Consider the following 14527-nt stretch of genomic DNA (forward strand, 5'->3'; position numbering starts at 1 on the left):
GTTTGATCACGACTCACGAGAGACTTGCCGTTCAGAGGAGATCTGGTACATGACAAAGACCCGGTGAGTAAGTCAGTTGGGCCAGTATAGCGCCCGGTGTTGAGATCTGCTAGGATAGAGGCTCTGTCATAGAGGACGCAAAGCTCAAAACGGGCAAAGTCGTCAGATGCTGCAGGAACGCCGGGTGTGGCGCAGTTTATCGGCCGGGGTATGACGGGGTCTCTTGCGATAAGACGGCTTATCGGTCACACCGGGCGATGAGCAACCAGTCATGTGCTACCGTTCCTGCATGAGGTGCCTTGTCCACATGCCCACCAGCACCCTCTGACCTTCTTCCTCGACTTCTCCCCCATATCAAGCTGCAGTCTACTTCTATTCACCTCGATCGCTCTCCCTCAACTCACAGCAATCCGCATCTACACATCCCGACCATCAAGGTGTCAAGATGGTAGTCATACAGATGCCCGACTTCTGGTCTAACCTAGTCGACCCCTCGAGGCTGCCTCCCGTGAACTCGCTGCTTCGTGGATCTCAGATCCTCCTGGGAGCTCAATCCTACTTCGGCCTTGATGCCGGCAGCGCCCCATCATGCCCCAATCCTCAATTGAGCTGTCACAACACGACTGTCGTAGAGAACCTGTGCTGTTTCAACTATCCTGGTGGTCAGATGCTACAGACTCAGTTCTGGGACACGAACCCTCCTACTGGGCCGGTAAGTGCTCGTCCATATGATATCATTGGCTAGCAGACAGCTAACGCTCTCATACAGGATGATGCCTGGACTATACACGGACTGTGGTAAGTACCTGTCAACAGACCTTCGATTAGTCTCCAGCTCGCTAACGCTTCCGCTTCCGCTTCGCCAGGCCCGATCGATGCGACGGAAGCTACGAAGCCAACTGCGATGACAAGCGTGCATACCACAACATCAGAGAGATTCTGGAGTCATTCGGCGCTACCGATCTCCTGTCCAACATGACCATGTACTGGAAGGACTACAAGGGCAACGACGAGAGTCTGTGGATGCACGAGTGGTCCAAGCACGGCACCTGCGTCTCCACCCTCGACCCCGACTGCTACACCTCGTACCGCAGCAAGGAAGAGGTCGTCGACTACTTTGCTGCCGCCGTTTCGCTCTATTCTCAGCGTCCTAGCTATGAATGGTTGATGGATGCCGGTATTGAGCCTAGTACAACAAAGACATACACAAGAGACCAGATTCAGAATGCCTTGAGCTCGAGACACGGTCGTCCAGTCACGCTTGGCTGCAAGGCTGGAAAGCTGGACGAAATCTGGTACCACTTCGAGGTTCGTGGCAGTGTGCAGACTGGCGTCTTCGAGGCTGCGGATCCAGACGGCGGAAAGAGCACATGCCCCTACAGTGGTATCCGCTACCCACCAAAGGCCAAGGCGGGTCGTCCTGCACCAAGACCTACACATACTCGCACTCATGTTCCCGAACCTACTGGACCTGCATTTAGTGGCAGAGGACACCTCAATGTCCACACTGGTGGCAAGAGCAAAGGATGCATCATCTCAGGCGGTGTTTGGTACGACACCAAGAGTTGTGCCACCTTCCGTGCTACTCAGCATGACGGAGGCTTTAGTCTGGAGAGCTCGCGAGGTAAGTGTGCTGTTGTTGACGGTGCATTTGAGTGTTCGTCTGATGTCTCGGACGCCACCGTGTTCGAGAGCAAAGGAGAATCACTTGGTTACCAAGGTCAGACGACCTTTTATGCTGACGAGGTCCCATACCGCTTCAACAAGATCGACGTCTATGTCGACAACAAAAGCCAGAAGCATGGCACTGAGCTGGAGATTGAGTGGCAGGCCGCATAGGAACGCCGCATAGTATAGCATAGCATAGCATAGCATATCACGTCAGATGACAAACGTTGCTCTTTGATCATTCATCATCAGTCGCCCTTGGGACAATATGATGAGAGTGTATTGCTGCTACCTTGCATCTATATCCCGGCCAAGTCCTGTTGAAGTGAGACTCTCCATGTATTGATCAAGCCATGTCGACAAAGGTAGATGACCATCTAACCTCTTGATTTGTCCAGACCATGAACAACTACAGCTTTCCACTTGCCTTGTCTCCAAAGTGGGCATATCTTCCATCTACCTCCCTTTAAACACAGGCGGCCTCTTTTCCCCAAAAGCCTTGAGAGCCTCAATCCTATCCTGCGTACCCAACACCCTCTCATACGCCGCATTCTCCGCCTCCTCACCAGCACCCCAACTATTCACCGCCTGCAGAGCAGCCCTCGTAGCAACAGGACCACCTTCACAAACATCCCTCGCTAGAGCAACAGCCTGTGTCAAGACCAGTTCCCTCTCTTTCTTCTTATCCCCTTGCGCTTCTCCAACTTCAACCAATCTATCACAAAGACCGAGGAAATAGGCTTCTGCGGCAGTGACCCTTCGACCCGTCAAAATCATATCTCTAGCTCTCGCCGTACCAATCAGCGCCGGAAGACGAAAAGTACCCCCAGCACCGGGGATTATGGCGAGTCTAGTCTCGGGCAACGCAACACTAGCCGTCGACCCAAACACCCTAAATGTAGTCGTGAGAGCAACCTCCAACCCACCCCCAAAAGCCACACTCCCAACCGCCGAGATGGTAGGAATCCTGAGTAAAGAAAGCCGTGTAAAGGTATCCCTCAGTGTTGTCAGGAATTGCTTGGTTTGCTCTCCACTCATTGTCAATCTTTCTTTCAAGTCTGCTCCAGCGCAAAATGCCGCGTCGGATTCGCTGGATAGGATCAAAGCTCGTGTGGGTCCATCTTCAGCCTCGGCGCTGATTTCTTGAATCTGCTGTCGTAGTTCGGCGAGGAGTTGGGTGGAGATTGCGTTGCGGGCAGAAGGTCGGTTTAGAGAGATTATGCGTATGCTGCCGGCGTGCGGCGCGGGGACTTGGGAGATTTTCAGGGTCGAGTGGGGAGTGCTGTAGTGGCGGTATTGTTTGGTGAGGGTGTGGTTGAAAAGGGTGGAGACCCGGCGGGTGGGTAGTCGTAGAGGCATATTTGGTGTGTTGAAAGCTGTTTGCAATGGCTGGCTTGCAAAAGGTTTGTGTTTGGGAGGCAGCTCGAGAAAGTTGGAGGATGATGGGCGCGTCATGCGGGGAAAGCTTCCTTTCTCCGAGGTTCATCAGTTGAAAATGCGCCCTGTCGATCTTCACGACTTCTCGACGACATCTTGGTCTGTATGCCAAAGTCTCTAATGAGCTCACCTGTCTCTTCGTCTGTGAATCATTCACGGGCTTCTGGGAAACAATAGTGCCTACTATCAAGCAGATCTTCGCCTCATCTCGACCCTTGGAGCTCAGCTATCTCAGCCCTGCGGTCAGTGACGCTGTCTACGTCGTCGCTGTTACCCCTACTTGCCTGTCGGAGATTATGCACTTCCCACTAGGACAGCTCTCTGCCAGTGAGAGATGCGAGGGTTGCTGCTGTGACAATGGTGGAGAAGGTCAGAGAGCGTCAAGGAAGAAGACTATATACAAGGACTGGTAGAGTGTTGTGTGTCTGTGAGAAGAATGCCAAGCCAAGACATGAACAAGTATAACAAGGACAAGTCACAGAAGCAAGCAGAAGTAAGCGAGCTTCAAAGGTATTTCATTTCTGTCTCAGGTGCAGTGCAAAGGGGTATCCGCCATGTCGTATCATCATGCAGTCAAAGGATTATTGTAGACGTGTTTCCATTAGAGAATCCATCAGAGAATCCACCAATGTGAGTCATGCTTCTCGCTTCAGAGGTTCTTGTTGACGACATCGGAAGCCGTGGTCGAGGTGTTGGGGTCAAGAACCTCAGCAGCATCAGAGCGCTTGTCAGAGTGGAGGCCGGGAACAGCGTCCTTGATCTTGTCGGTGACAGACTTGTGGTCGGTGGTGGACTTGGCATCGGTGGCATTGTCCGAGCTGGTCAGGCGAGAGGCCTTGTCGTGAACAGACTGGCTGACGGACTTGTGGTCATCGGGCTTGATGTCTCTGTGATCTATGTCAGTCGAGCGATGATGATGGAAGGAGATGAGGATGAAAGACAAACCTGGCGACGCGGTCGGCGTGACCAGTGGCGTGCTCCTTGGAGACGTCAAGAGGGCCCTTTGCAGACTGAGGAGTGACAGCTTCAGCGACCTTCACCTTCGTCAGTGCTGCACGTGGGCAATGGATGTCAGAGAGTTCGACCTTGTCAGAGAGATCCTGTGATGAATGTCAGTGATGAATCATGATGGATCGATGAGATGGATGGACAAACCTTGCGTCCGAAGTCGGTGCTCATGTTGGCGGTTGGTTGGTTGTTAATGGTAGACGAGAGATGAGTGGTGTTGAAGCTGCTGTTGTGTGATGATGAGCTTTGAGAAATGTTGTTGATGAAGGAAGTTCGGAGGTCGAGCTTGAGTTGGAAGAACTTATACACTCTGTGGCGGCAAGACGCAGTGTTGGACAGACCTTCCGTGTGCTGGAATGGTTGAGACACGCATGTGACGGCGTTGGTGTGTTTGGGAAATGGCAAACAGGGGAAGGTGCTCCCAACCTCTGACGCAGCCGACGGATTGCTTTGGCCGATGGACTTGAACATCGCAGAATACGAAGACTTGCCACTAGAAAGTTCTGTACAGAAAGACTGACGATTTATCATGACCTCAAAGTCTTGTCACTTCAGCTAGCTGCGTTATACTCACATCCTCAAGAGATATTAATACCTAAGATCGACTTTCGCCGGAACGCATCTTGTATCAATGTAAAGTCTGATCAGTAGCAGGTCTCCAGACTTGTATCAATTAGCTCGATCTACTATCCACAGGATTAGGTATGACCACAACCTGGACTGGGAACCATGTTTTGTGGTTATCTGTGACCCCATTGAATATAGGCTACGGTTCGACTCGATGGTAGGGGAGCTCTACGTTCACCTTTCGCCGGCAAGAGTGATGAAGATAGAAGCCGTCATCGATCTCCGAATGAACAAGAATTCTGGTCTCAACTACGTCCATTTCATGGTCCTGGACGAGGAGAAGGAGGACACTATTGGTGTTCTTAAGGTCAAACTTGTCCACGAGATCTACGACTCCACGATGCTGGCACTCAGCGTTGCAAGTCGGGATATCGATTCTCTGTTGGAAGCTAGGGAGACGTGCAAGGATCAAGTGTATGAGCGTAGCGTTTTAAGTTCTGGAGTTGGGGCTTGAAGCAAATTTCATCTCAACTTCAACCTACTCTGCATCTGATTCTCGTTTTCTTTCACTGCCCACCACCACCTCCTCTCACCATCATATCCCCCGCCAATTCTGCCTGCAACTGTGCATCCGCATCATCACCATAGATCTGGGCGCCGTAAATGCCTCCATGGGCTTGAGCTTCTTGCTCTGTGACTTCTGTAAAAGCACCCATTTCCGCTCCTCCCTGGACATTGCTTCCAAAGGTTTCTCCAGGGGTGTATATGCCTCCCATCAAAGCAGGATCTACAGGGATGTTCCCGTAGGGATCGTTGAAAGTGGAGAGATCCATTTCATCGGCCGTGGAAGGATGGAGTTGATTTGTAAGGTCTGCGTGTGAGGAAGTGGCAGGGTCGAGGAGTGCAGTATGTTGAGCAGCAGGACTGGGTTGAGAAGCATCCTTGGAGGCAGGAGGAGATATTCTGGCACCAGGTTTGGCAGTCTCTTTGCAATTCGCGCAATTGCGAATAGCCTGTGACACCGTCTCTTTGATCCTTATCCAATGATACTTCTCCGCTATGGAAGCTGTTGTCTTGTTGATGCCCGCATGAGTAGCGGTATGTGTCTTCAACGCGATCTCATATTGTTTCTGCGGGTCGGAGATTACTTCCTTGTCTTTTAGCATTAGTTTTTCTTCGCCGTCGACAGAGGGGGAGGGAACGATGCGGTAATGTGCGCCTGCGCTGCGGAGTCTGGATTTCTCTGCGCGGTCGGCGCCGTTGGGGTAGTTTCCTGTCTTGAGATAGTAGCGGATTTTGTCGAAGCGTTCTTCGGAGAGATAGTCTTCGGCTTCGCCATTAAGGTCGCGGCCGAAGATGATGGCGTCGACGAGATGATCTACAGACTTCAAGTTGCCACAGCCGGGAACACGACCGATGCGCTTGAAGCCTAGAGCATCCCATATCCTGACAGAGGCGATGTTGGTCTCGTAGACGAGATTGAAGACCGAATACGTGTAGCCGAGCTGAGGGGCCCATTCAAGGTAACCCTCTCCCATCAAGCGACCCACACCTCTATTTCTCGCAACATCGCTGACTAGGAAGCCGCCATTGCAGACATGGCTCGAACGACCAGGGTAGTTGGGCTTGATGTAAAAGCTGCCCAAGCACTGTTTACTCCAATCCACACTCTCCTTCTCCATCTGCCACACATGCTCCACATTACTCACATCGCCTAACAGCATTACCGCGCCAAAGTTGGCGAACCAGTACGGGCCAAAAGATTCCAGTGGCAGCTCATTGATCATGGGATATGTATCTCCTTTTTCGATTTCACGATTGAGCAGGGCGCAGAGGTAGTGAAGTAGTGTCTTGGGCACTTGGTCGGGAGAGGAAAAGGCGACGAGTGTCGCTGTTGTTGAGCGATCGCGCAGAGTGACCTGGCGCGGGACTATGTTGTCGGGCAGCGGGGCATATGGAGTGGGATACGGCGCATCGCCAGACGTGCGGTAGATGGCAGGCGCAGTCGGGTCATCCAGCATTGCAGGCATCGTCGCGTCTTTCTATCACCATCAACATCATGTCAGTCACGTCTAGCGTGCGAGTGCAGCGCTCCTGCATCTTGTATTGGAGGAGAGAGAGTGCCGACTTACATTGTGGATAATAGGTCCGATGTATGCTGGAGACCGTCGCTGGTCCCACATGTACACCAAGCCGACACCTCAGCCAACTGGTACCCCTCTTGCTCACGTGACTCGTCTCAATCTTCAACTTTTCATCACTATCGTCTTCATCACCGGACAAGGACACAGGAGTGGGAAGAGCGGTGGATATGCATATGTACTGGTGGTTTGCATTCTGGACCTTTATTTCTAACACTGACAATAACCAGTTCCCAAAATGTCTTTTCCCACCGAAGCTGAAAAGAATAAAAAGCAAAACAAATAAACATCATTATGCAGTGTCCGATTCCTTTGACCGGTTCTCGCCCTGTTCGAACACAAGAGACGACTTGCTGTTTTACACAAACACGTCACAAGACGTGATGAATGCCATGATTTTGACGCCAGAGAAATTCCACCCAATCTATTATGTAGCTTCGTCCACATCATCCGCTTAGTACATGAAGTGGGCGAAACGACGGGCTGCTGCAGACGACTCTGACGCGGCATCTGAGGTAGCAGCGCCATCAGTGGCTCCTGCCACGGCTGTGCCAGTAGTCTGACTGGTAGTGTCGTTGTTCTTGAGGTTGCTGGGCTGCATCAATTGCATAGGAAGCGTGTCGATCTTGAGGTTCAGGAACTTGCCAGCGACCATTGGTGCAACAATGAGAACAATGAACAGGATGAAGAGAGTGAAGTACAGGATGGCGTAACGGATCGTACGACGTCTGCGAAGCTTCGACTGCTTGAGTGAGTAGATAGGAGGGCGGATCTGGCGACTGTAGTGGGTTGGTTAGCAGGTATATCAGGTGGTGGAGATGGATAAGAAACATACCTAGGGCGCAGCCAGAAGAGCATGACCGAGTGGAAGGTGTCAATGTAAGGGATCAAGAGAGGAGGGAGCATGAAGAACAACAGCAAGTGACCCAAGCAGAAGTCCGATGAGAAGTATCCCAACTCGGTGATCTTACACAGGAACTCACGACCAGGCTGAGAGAAGCCCATCCAACCCATACCGTACCATTTACCGGTCCACCAAGCAATGTTGGAGGAATCGGTTCTGAACTCACGAGTGAGAGCCAGAGCAATGATGAGCTTGTAGATGAAGCGCTGAATGGCAAGCGAGGCGATCATACCGATGAGCATCTTGGCGAAACTCCATCCCTCAAGGAAGAACATGACCTCCCACATGACAATGAGCACAATGACGGCAATAGCGTGGGCGATACCAGCCAGAACGGCACCGAACTTCTTGCAACACATGCTGAAGAGGGGTCCCATACAACAAGCCATGAGGAAGAACATGCCTGCAACACCAGCATTTATACCAATAGGGGCAAAGGCAACGATGGCGATACGAATGAGAGCATTGCGGGGTTGCAAGGCGGCAGCTCCGACATCAGGGTTCAAGGCACGAGTAGCTCCAGTTCCAGAATTGATGTAAAGGTAGGGAATAAGAGTTACAGCAACAAGGAAGAGCGGACCAATGACCTCAGCGAAGAAGACATTACCGAAGCGAGCACGGGCTGTGTCTCCAGACAGTTTGGCGGACGGCTCACCAAGCACCTTCTTCTTAAATCCGGTGATGCGGGTACGCGAAAGACGGACGAAGCCAATCCACGATGCAGAATGACCCTTGGTATTTCCACGAGACAGCCATCTGAGGAATTCGCGGTAGTCGATGAAGAAGTCGCCCCACGCAAACTGGTGAGGATTGAAGAGGAAGGGTGCAATACAGAGAGCGAGAAGCGAAACCCAGAAGTAGAGAAGCCAGTATCCCCAGATAGTCAAGGTACCGAAGAGAAGCATGAGCAACAGACGGATACCCAGGTAGATCGAGGGAGCAGCGAAACGGGAGTAAAGAATACCGAATGGCATACGGGCAGTGGCGAAACCACGACCAGTACCGATGTAACGGGCACCACCGTATGACAAGTTCTGCTGGAGTGCGTTGGTGTAGATCTGACAGACGAAAACTTCGAACAGAGGGGAGAACGAAGAGAAGTGCTTAGCGAGACGAGTAGCTGCGCGCCAGAATCCACGCTCAGTCAATTCTTGAACCGTGAGAGGGACGAAAGAGATGAAGAAGACGATGAAGATGGAGACACAGCAGCGCTGGATCCAGTCGAGACAGGGGCGCAAGTTAGCACAACCCGTAGGCCATTGAGGATCAGTGATGGGGGTGTTTCTGTTGTAACGGCAGATGATGGTCTCGTGTCTGAGAGCACCCAAGTTGATGATACAGAACATGAAGAGCTGCACCGACAACATGATGAAGGTGTTGTTGACGTGGAAACCAGCGTGAGCGTAGTAGAAAGACAAGAAGCGGTCCAGGGGGAGTTGAGTGCCGAGGTAGTAATATTCGCGAGAAAGCATTTGCTCACCCATACCAGTACCAATCTTGGTGGTGAAGTTGAGAATGGAGCCGAAGCCCAAATCACGACCCTTACCACACTGGTAGTATTCACAGTGCTTGATTCTGCCACCACGAAGTTGAGCAGTCATACCAGCGTAAATATCCTCGTTCAAATGGAGACCCTTCTGAGCCTTGGAGACACCACCACGAGTGGTCATGAAGATACCGTTGAGGAAATCAGGGTGACCGTAATGGAGCTTACCACCGATCTCAGCGAGGGTACGAGCGAACAGAGTACCGAATGTCTGCTCCTTTCCAGCAGCAACGTCACCGAGAATACCGATGTTCTCTGAGAAAATGTACTCGCGGGCACCAAGAATGGCAACAGGGTCGAACTTAGGAGTGGCAAGACCAGGAGTGTAGGGAGAGACGTTGTCGGTAGTCATTTCCTCGAACTCGGCAAGAACAGAACGAATCTTCAGACATTCCTCCAGGTAGTTGTCCTGGTTAGCGTCGATGAGTTGAATATACTCACCGCGGTAGAAGATGATAGAGTGGTTCTGGTTGTCGGACTTGCCGTCACCCAGAATGGGGTTACCGGAAAGCAGAACGCGGAACTTGGGCTTGCGAAGGCCGTTCTCCATGATCTCAGAGTGACCATCAATCAAGGCAGAGTAAAGACGGGGGTCCTCACCCTCGTTGAGCGGAGGCTCTTCGTCAAGGTAAGCAATCTGAAGATCGGGGTAGGCACGGAGCAAGAACTCGGCGTTCTCACGCTCTTCCTTGGTGAACTTGGCGTAACGCTGCATGGAGACACAGATCTTGAACTTGCGACGAGCCATGCGCTCCAATTCTCTCTCGAGTTTATCAGAGTTGCCACCAAACATTTGAACGACCTCAGGGTTCTCGACACGATACAGCAGCTTGATAGCACGGCTGTAGTTCATGAAACCAGAGATGGTACGATAGAGGGTCTGAGAACGGAGCGATGCCCAGATACGAGTGCGGAGAGTGTATTCGGGAGCAGCAGACTTGAAACCAATGCAGTAGAAGGGAAGATCGTCGATCTTGGCCTTTGCAGTGTCCTTCTCGGTCTTCTCATACTCGCCGTTGAATTGCGAAGTCTCGTCAGCCAGAATCTTGGTGTCCTTGACGAAGCAGTCCCACTCGTGAGGGTGAAGCTGCTTGAGGTACTCCAACATGGTAACACGCGAGTACGGATCATCCTCACGAATAATCTCACGAAGAGAGAGAAGAATCTTTTCACCGTAGTGGGGAATCATGACGGAGAAAGTAGGCATGTTGTCAACCGGTACGGGCTCGGGAATGGGGGTGGACAGAGACTGGGCGAAGAAAGAGATACGACGCTCGGCCTCACTTTGGCTGGGGAAGAATTCAGTCTTGAAAGAGTGATCTTCTTGCGACACGAAGAAGGTAGGTGCTCTGAGAGTACGCTTGCCTTCTTGCTCTGATGGAACCTGGTGGTAGAGAAGCTTCTGAACGTGATCGATGGCAAGCAAATGCTCGCGGTACATCGAGATGATGATGGCGTTCCAGATCTGCGAGATCAAAACCTTGGGCTTGTACTTGATTTCCATGTCAGTAGTGGCAAGAACCTTGGAGTAAATACGCTTGGGCAGACGAGAGAAGATATTTCTCCAAGGAGTCCAGATGGAAACACCGAGGTAGAAGGAGCGAGCAACCGAGTAGACGGTGTTCAAGATGATGTACCAAAGATAAGTATCCAAGAAGAAAAGGATCAGATCGGTGATGTACATCAGAATGAGAGTGACCGTAGCCTGGTGGTAGCAGAGCGTTGTGCCAATGTAAGTGACACCAATACAATATCTGATCTTAAGAGTAGACAAGATACGGATGGGATCACGAAGCGACAAGGTCAGGTAGAAGTAAGACTCTGCCAACTTGGCACCGAAGACCATGATCCAAAGACCGTAGGACATCCACATAGCATTGCCCTTAAGTTGAGGCCAACTGGCAGTGAAAGTCTGACTAGCCACATAACGGCGAGACTTGCCGGTGAGGTAGCTACCGAAGAGACCGCCGAGAGGCATGATCGAGAAGAAGAAGAAGGTGATGAGCGCGATCAGGAATTGCACGATACCAAGAATCAGAGCAATCTTGCCCTTGCGGTTCACACCAAAGATGTAAACTGCAGGAGCCACATTGATGGCGAGAACACCAAGGAGGAAGAGAAGACGCTTGGTCAAATGCTGAGCACCTGCCCATTTTCTGGGTACGTAGGACCATTCGGCGAGCGTGGCAAAAACCATAATAAGGGATGCAACAGTACCACCGAGACCGACAGCGGAGAAATGAGCGGGAGTAGTAGGAGAGTTGTTGCGCTGTTGCTCGTAATTCTCAGTGTAGAGAGTAGGCGAGTTGTAAGAGGTGTAGAACCAGTAAGCAGTGACGTGAATGACCCAGATACGGTTGAAGTTGACCAAGTTGTGGAACCAGGATCTGGTCTCCTTGAAAGTCTTAAAGAAGCACTTCTTCCAGATGACATCCTGGAGTCTCTCGTAACGCTCTGCGGGAGGCAAATCCACAAGACGGGACTTGTCCTCGAACACAATACGCTCGATTCCCTCAGGGTACCAGAAGAGCTGGTTCATATCATCGTAACCGATAATCTTGTTGTGGTCACGCTCTCTGCGAACGTACTTGCCATCGAAGATCTCGTAACCCTGATCTCTGCAGTAATTGTACAGAGGAGTGATTACGTTGTTGAGGTAAGTGAACTCCTCGACTGGCTCGACCTTGTTCTGGCAAGCAGGAGAGTGGAAGTAATCATCGGCACACTTGAAGATGAAACACATCAATTCGGGCATGAAACGGACCTGATTGGCTTCACCCCAGCAAAGAAGGTAGAGAGCAATCTGTCTGACACGGTCGTGCTGGGACATCTTGTTCATACGTGACTTCCAGCGGTATTCGGCCGCCTCAAGACTGTTGTCGCCCTCGAGACTTGAAAGAGTAGCCTCCTCGTTTTCGCCTTCTGCGGCCTTCTTCTTGGCAGCCTTGCGGGCCTTGCGAGTGCGACGGTTGGCCTTTCCAAGGTTCATGTTTGCGAAACCAACAGCATCGTCGAGATCGAGATGAGCAGCGAAATACCAACGACGGTAGTTGGCGTTATCGCCACCAATGTAATCGGCGTGCAGCGAAAGAAGAGCCTGGTTGGGCGACATGCGGGAAGCACGCGAGTCGAGGAGGGTCATGAAATGGTCGAACATGTTTCTCATGCTGTCACGCTGGAAACCAAATTTCGCTGTCAGGTCGAGGAAGATGTCCTCAATCTCCTCCTTGGAGAGAGGAATTTGAGCATCCGAGGTCCAGGCAGGGTAAGGCTCTCTCGAGCGCTGTCCTGCGGGGAGAGCGTTGGTGTAGTCCATACCGTAGACGGGAGTCGAGGCACCGGATGAGCGGTTGCCACCATATGAGACCTGAGACGATGGAGGGCGGAAACCACGGCCGCCTTGCTCGCCGTTGTAGCTGTTGTAACGCTCATCACCACGACCGTAGTAGTCCATCTCGGCAGCGCGAGCCATGTCGGATCTCATGGTGAAGTCGCTGAAGGTCTCCGAGTCTTCCTCGGAGTGACCTCTCGGCTGACGAGGTGCTTGCTGACCCGCAGCGTGGCCTTGATCGTAGTATTGGTCGTTGTAGTATTCGTCCTGGTAGCCGTTGTGGCCTTGGTCGTAATAGCCTTCCTGACCTTGTTGGCCTTGGTAGGGAGCGCCATGTTCGCCCTGAGCGTAGTGACCGCCGGTACTGTGAGGATGTTAGCGATGGTCGGTCTTTCAGAGCTTGCAGCCGCGACATACCCTTCATCGTAGTAACTATCCTGACCATTTCCATAGCCTTGATTGTGGTCGTAGTAGGCCTGGTTCTGGTCATCTTGGTAGTAGGCATCATTGCCGTTGCCGTGGCCGCCGTGACCGCCGTAGCCATCATCAGCGTACTGGCCACCGCCCTGTTGAGGGTGCGCCATGCTTAAGTCAAATACGAAAAATTACTGTGGCGAGTCAGAATTGCATTGGAGATGTCAATGAAGTCGTTGTTGCTGCTTACCTCAAAGCAGTGACATTCGCCGTGAAACAAGGGATGAACGGTTTGTGGGAATGTGGGCAGAAAGCCTGAGCGAAGCGTTTGTCGTCTGGGAATGCAGCGAATGTGATGGTCTGTAAAGAAGACCGATGCGGCTGCAGCAACACTTAGCCCTTGACGAGGAAGGCGATGTTGATGTTATTTCGGACCGGAAGTGGTGGAGGTCGAAAAGTGGCCGCAGTTGTTGCCGTGAGAACGCGCGGCTGCAGACTCGGCGAGGGTGTGGAGGTGCAGAGAATGTACTTCTCAAATGGTCCGGGATTTGCAGCTGTCAAGCAAACCTCTAACAAACCGACACCGTGGATTGGGTGACGGAGGTGATGGAGGGAAGAGAGACAGGTGTGTAGCCTGGGAGAGGAACACAAAAGCGAACGAATGTGTGTTTGCACGAAAGCAAAAAGACGCTGGAACAGAAGGCGCGCGCTCGAGGCAGGGGCGGGAAAGGGGGGCTTTTGGTTGATCGTAGTCCTGCTTGTTTCAACGGCTCAGAGGCGAAAGGCCGCACCAACGCGATTCGACAGAGCACTGCAAGCCAATTCTGCACCAAGATCCAAGGCAGGCCCAGCAGAACTCAGCGGCCGGACGCCGGGCAGCGAGCACACGCAGCACAACAGGAACACAACTCTCCTTGATCCCAAAACAACGCTCGAGCCATCCATCACTTTAGCTCCAGCATTCGCGGCAGGGCGGGTCGCGCTACCTCGCCCCAGCCAACTTTCATTTCGCGCCGCAGTTCCACACACTGCCCGCTGATTCGTCAATTGTCTCGCGCTCTAGCGCCTGTATCTCAAACACCCCAGTCTGACACTTGCGTCCTGCCATTCCTGAGACTGGCCCTCTTGCAATCATTTCCGCGTCGGACCGTCATCGTCGATTTTTGCTGAGAACCATGGTCCATGGACTCTTCCACCTCACCGTCTCTCGTAGGGCAGAAACTCCGTCGACTGCTTGAATTCAAGACAAATCAAGCCTGACGATCTCTCTCGAAAAAATTGAAGCGCATCTTTTGCACAGCCCTGTGCTGCTATTTCTCCTCGCTGTGTGCCGCTCCGACCGACTGGATGGATGATTTATTGGCGGGCGGCCAGCAAATAACACACATCCTAATGTGATCGCCACTAGACGAGTCTTTGGAGATGCTTGCTAACTTGCCAGTACTATTTTGAGCTCTGTCATTCTTGCGCCTCACACCTCATACGCATGCTTGTTGAATCGTTTGGTGCTC

General features: G+C 52.1%; 5 protein-coding genes across 5 annotated transcripts; 1 reads left to right on the forward strand and 4 right to left on the reverse strand.

The window, feature by feature from the left end:
• The first annotated feature begins 189 nt into the window (after window positions 1–189).
• Window positions 190–1854, forward strand: AUEXF2481DRAFT_41919 (uncharacterized protein). The gene is made up of 3 exons (XM_013486637.1): window positions 190–712; window positions 770–798; window positions 867–1854. Exons 1-3 carry the CDS (start codon window positions 446–448, stop codon window positions 1837–1839), a joined length of 1269 nt encoding a protein of 422 aa, XP_013342091.1. The 5' UTR covers window positions 190–445; the 3' UTR covers window positions 1840–1854.
• Window positions 1855–1894: 40 nt separating this feature from the next.
• AUEXF2481DRAFT_41921 (uncharacterized protein) lies at window positions 1895–3446 on the reverse strand. The gene is made up of 3 exons (XM_013486638.1): window positions 3390–3446; window positions 3236–3331; window positions 1895–3137 (listed from the first exon to the last, which is right to left on the reverse strand). Exon 3 carries the CDS (start codon window positions 3121–3123, stop codon window positions 2125–2127), a length of 999 nt encoding a protein of 332 aa, XP_013342092.1. The 5' UTR covers window positions 3124–3137; window positions 3236–3331; window positions 3390–3446; the 3' UTR covers window positions 1895–2124.
• Window positions 3447–3754: 308 nt separating this feature from the next.
• AUEXF2481DRAFT_6750 (uncharacterized protein) lies at window positions 3755–4284 on the reverse strand (the record flags this gene model as incomplete). The annotated part of the gene is made up of 3 exons (XM_013486536.1): window positions 3755–3992; window positions 4051–4205; window positions 4261–4284. The coding sequence occupies 3 exons, from the start codon at window positions 4282–4284 to the stop codon at window positions 3755–3757; spliced, it is 417 nt and encodes a 138-aa protein (XP_013341990.1).
• A 577-nt stretch (window positions 4285–4861) lies between these two features.
• Window positions 4862–6958, reverse strand: AUEXF2481DRAFT_330469 (uncharacterized protein). Its single transcript, XM_013486726.1, has 2 exons — window positions 6813–6958; window positions 4862–6722 (listed from the first exon to the last, which is right to left on the reverse strand). Exons 1-2 carry the CDS (start codon window positions 6861–6863, stop codon window positions 5247–5249), a joined length of 1527 nt encoding a protein of 508 aa, XP_013342180.1. The 5' UTR covers window positions 6864–6958; the 3' UTR covers window positions 4862–5246.
• A 236-nt stretch (window positions 6959–7194) lies between these two features.
• On the reverse strand, window positions 7195–13459 carry AUEXF2481DRAFT_330562 (glycosyltransferase family 48 protein). The gene is made up of 4 exons (XM_013486727.1): window positions 13267–13459; window positions 13020–13210; window positions 7657–12966; window positions 7195–7600 (listed from the first exon to the last, which is right to left on the reverse strand). The coding sequence occupies exons 2-4, from the start codon at window positions 13184–13186 to the stop codon at window positions 7276–7278; spliced, it is 5802 nt and encodes a 1933-aa protein (XP_013342181.1). The 5' UTR covers window positions 13187–13210; window positions 13267–13459; the 3' UTR covers window positions 7195–7275.
• Window positions 13460–14527: the final 1068 nt, after the last annotated feature.

Source organism: Aureobasidium subglaciale (genome assembly GCF_000721755.1).
Source record: "Aureobasidium subglaciale EXF-2481 unplaced genomic scaffold scaffold_16, whole genome shotgun sequence".
Classification (NCBI taxonomy): domain Eukaryota; kingdom Fungi; phylum Ascomycota; class Dothideomycetes; order Dothideales; family Saccotheciaceae; genus Aureobasidium; species Aureobasidium subglaciale.

Bases quoted from the DNA above. Each gene is read 5' to 3' on its own strand.
- AUEXF2481DRAFT_41919 (XM_013486637.1), top strand. From the start codon at position 446: ATGGTAGTCATACAGATGCCCGACTTCTGGTCTAACCTAGTCGACCCC. The intron at 713-769 runs GTAAGTGCTCGT...GCTCTCATACAG, and splicing joins CGAACCCTCCTACTGGGCCG to GATGATGCCTGGACTATACA. The intron at 799-866 runs GTAAGTACCTGT...CCGCTTCGCCAG, and splicing joins TGGACTATACACGGACTGTG to GCCCGATCGATGCGACGGAA.
- AUEXF2481DRAFT_41921 (XM_013486638.1), bottom strand. From the start codon at position 3,123: ATGACGCGCCCATCATCCTCCAACTTTCTCGAGCTGCCTCCCAAACAC.
- AUEXF2481DRAFT_330469 (XM_013486726.1), bottom strand. From the start codon at position 6,863: ATGTGGGACCAGCGACGGTCTCCAGCATACATCGGACCTATTATCCAC. The intron at 6,723-6,812 runs GTAAGTCGGCAC...TGATGGTGATAG, and splicing joins TCGGACCTATTATCCACAAT to AAAGACGCGACGATGCCTGC.
- AUEXF2481DRAFT_330562 (XM_013486727.1), bottom strand. From the start codon at position 13,186: ATGGCGCACCCTCAACAGGGCGGTGGCCAGTACGCTGATGATGGCTAC. The intron at 12,967-13,019 runs GTATGTCGCGGC...ACATCCTCACAG, and splicing joins GATAGTTACTACGATGAAGG to TACCGGCGGTCACTACGCTC. The intron at 7,601-7,656 runs GTATGTTTCTTA...AACCCACTACAG, and splicing joins CTCTTCTGGCTGCGCCCTAG to TCGCCAGATCCGCCCTCCTA.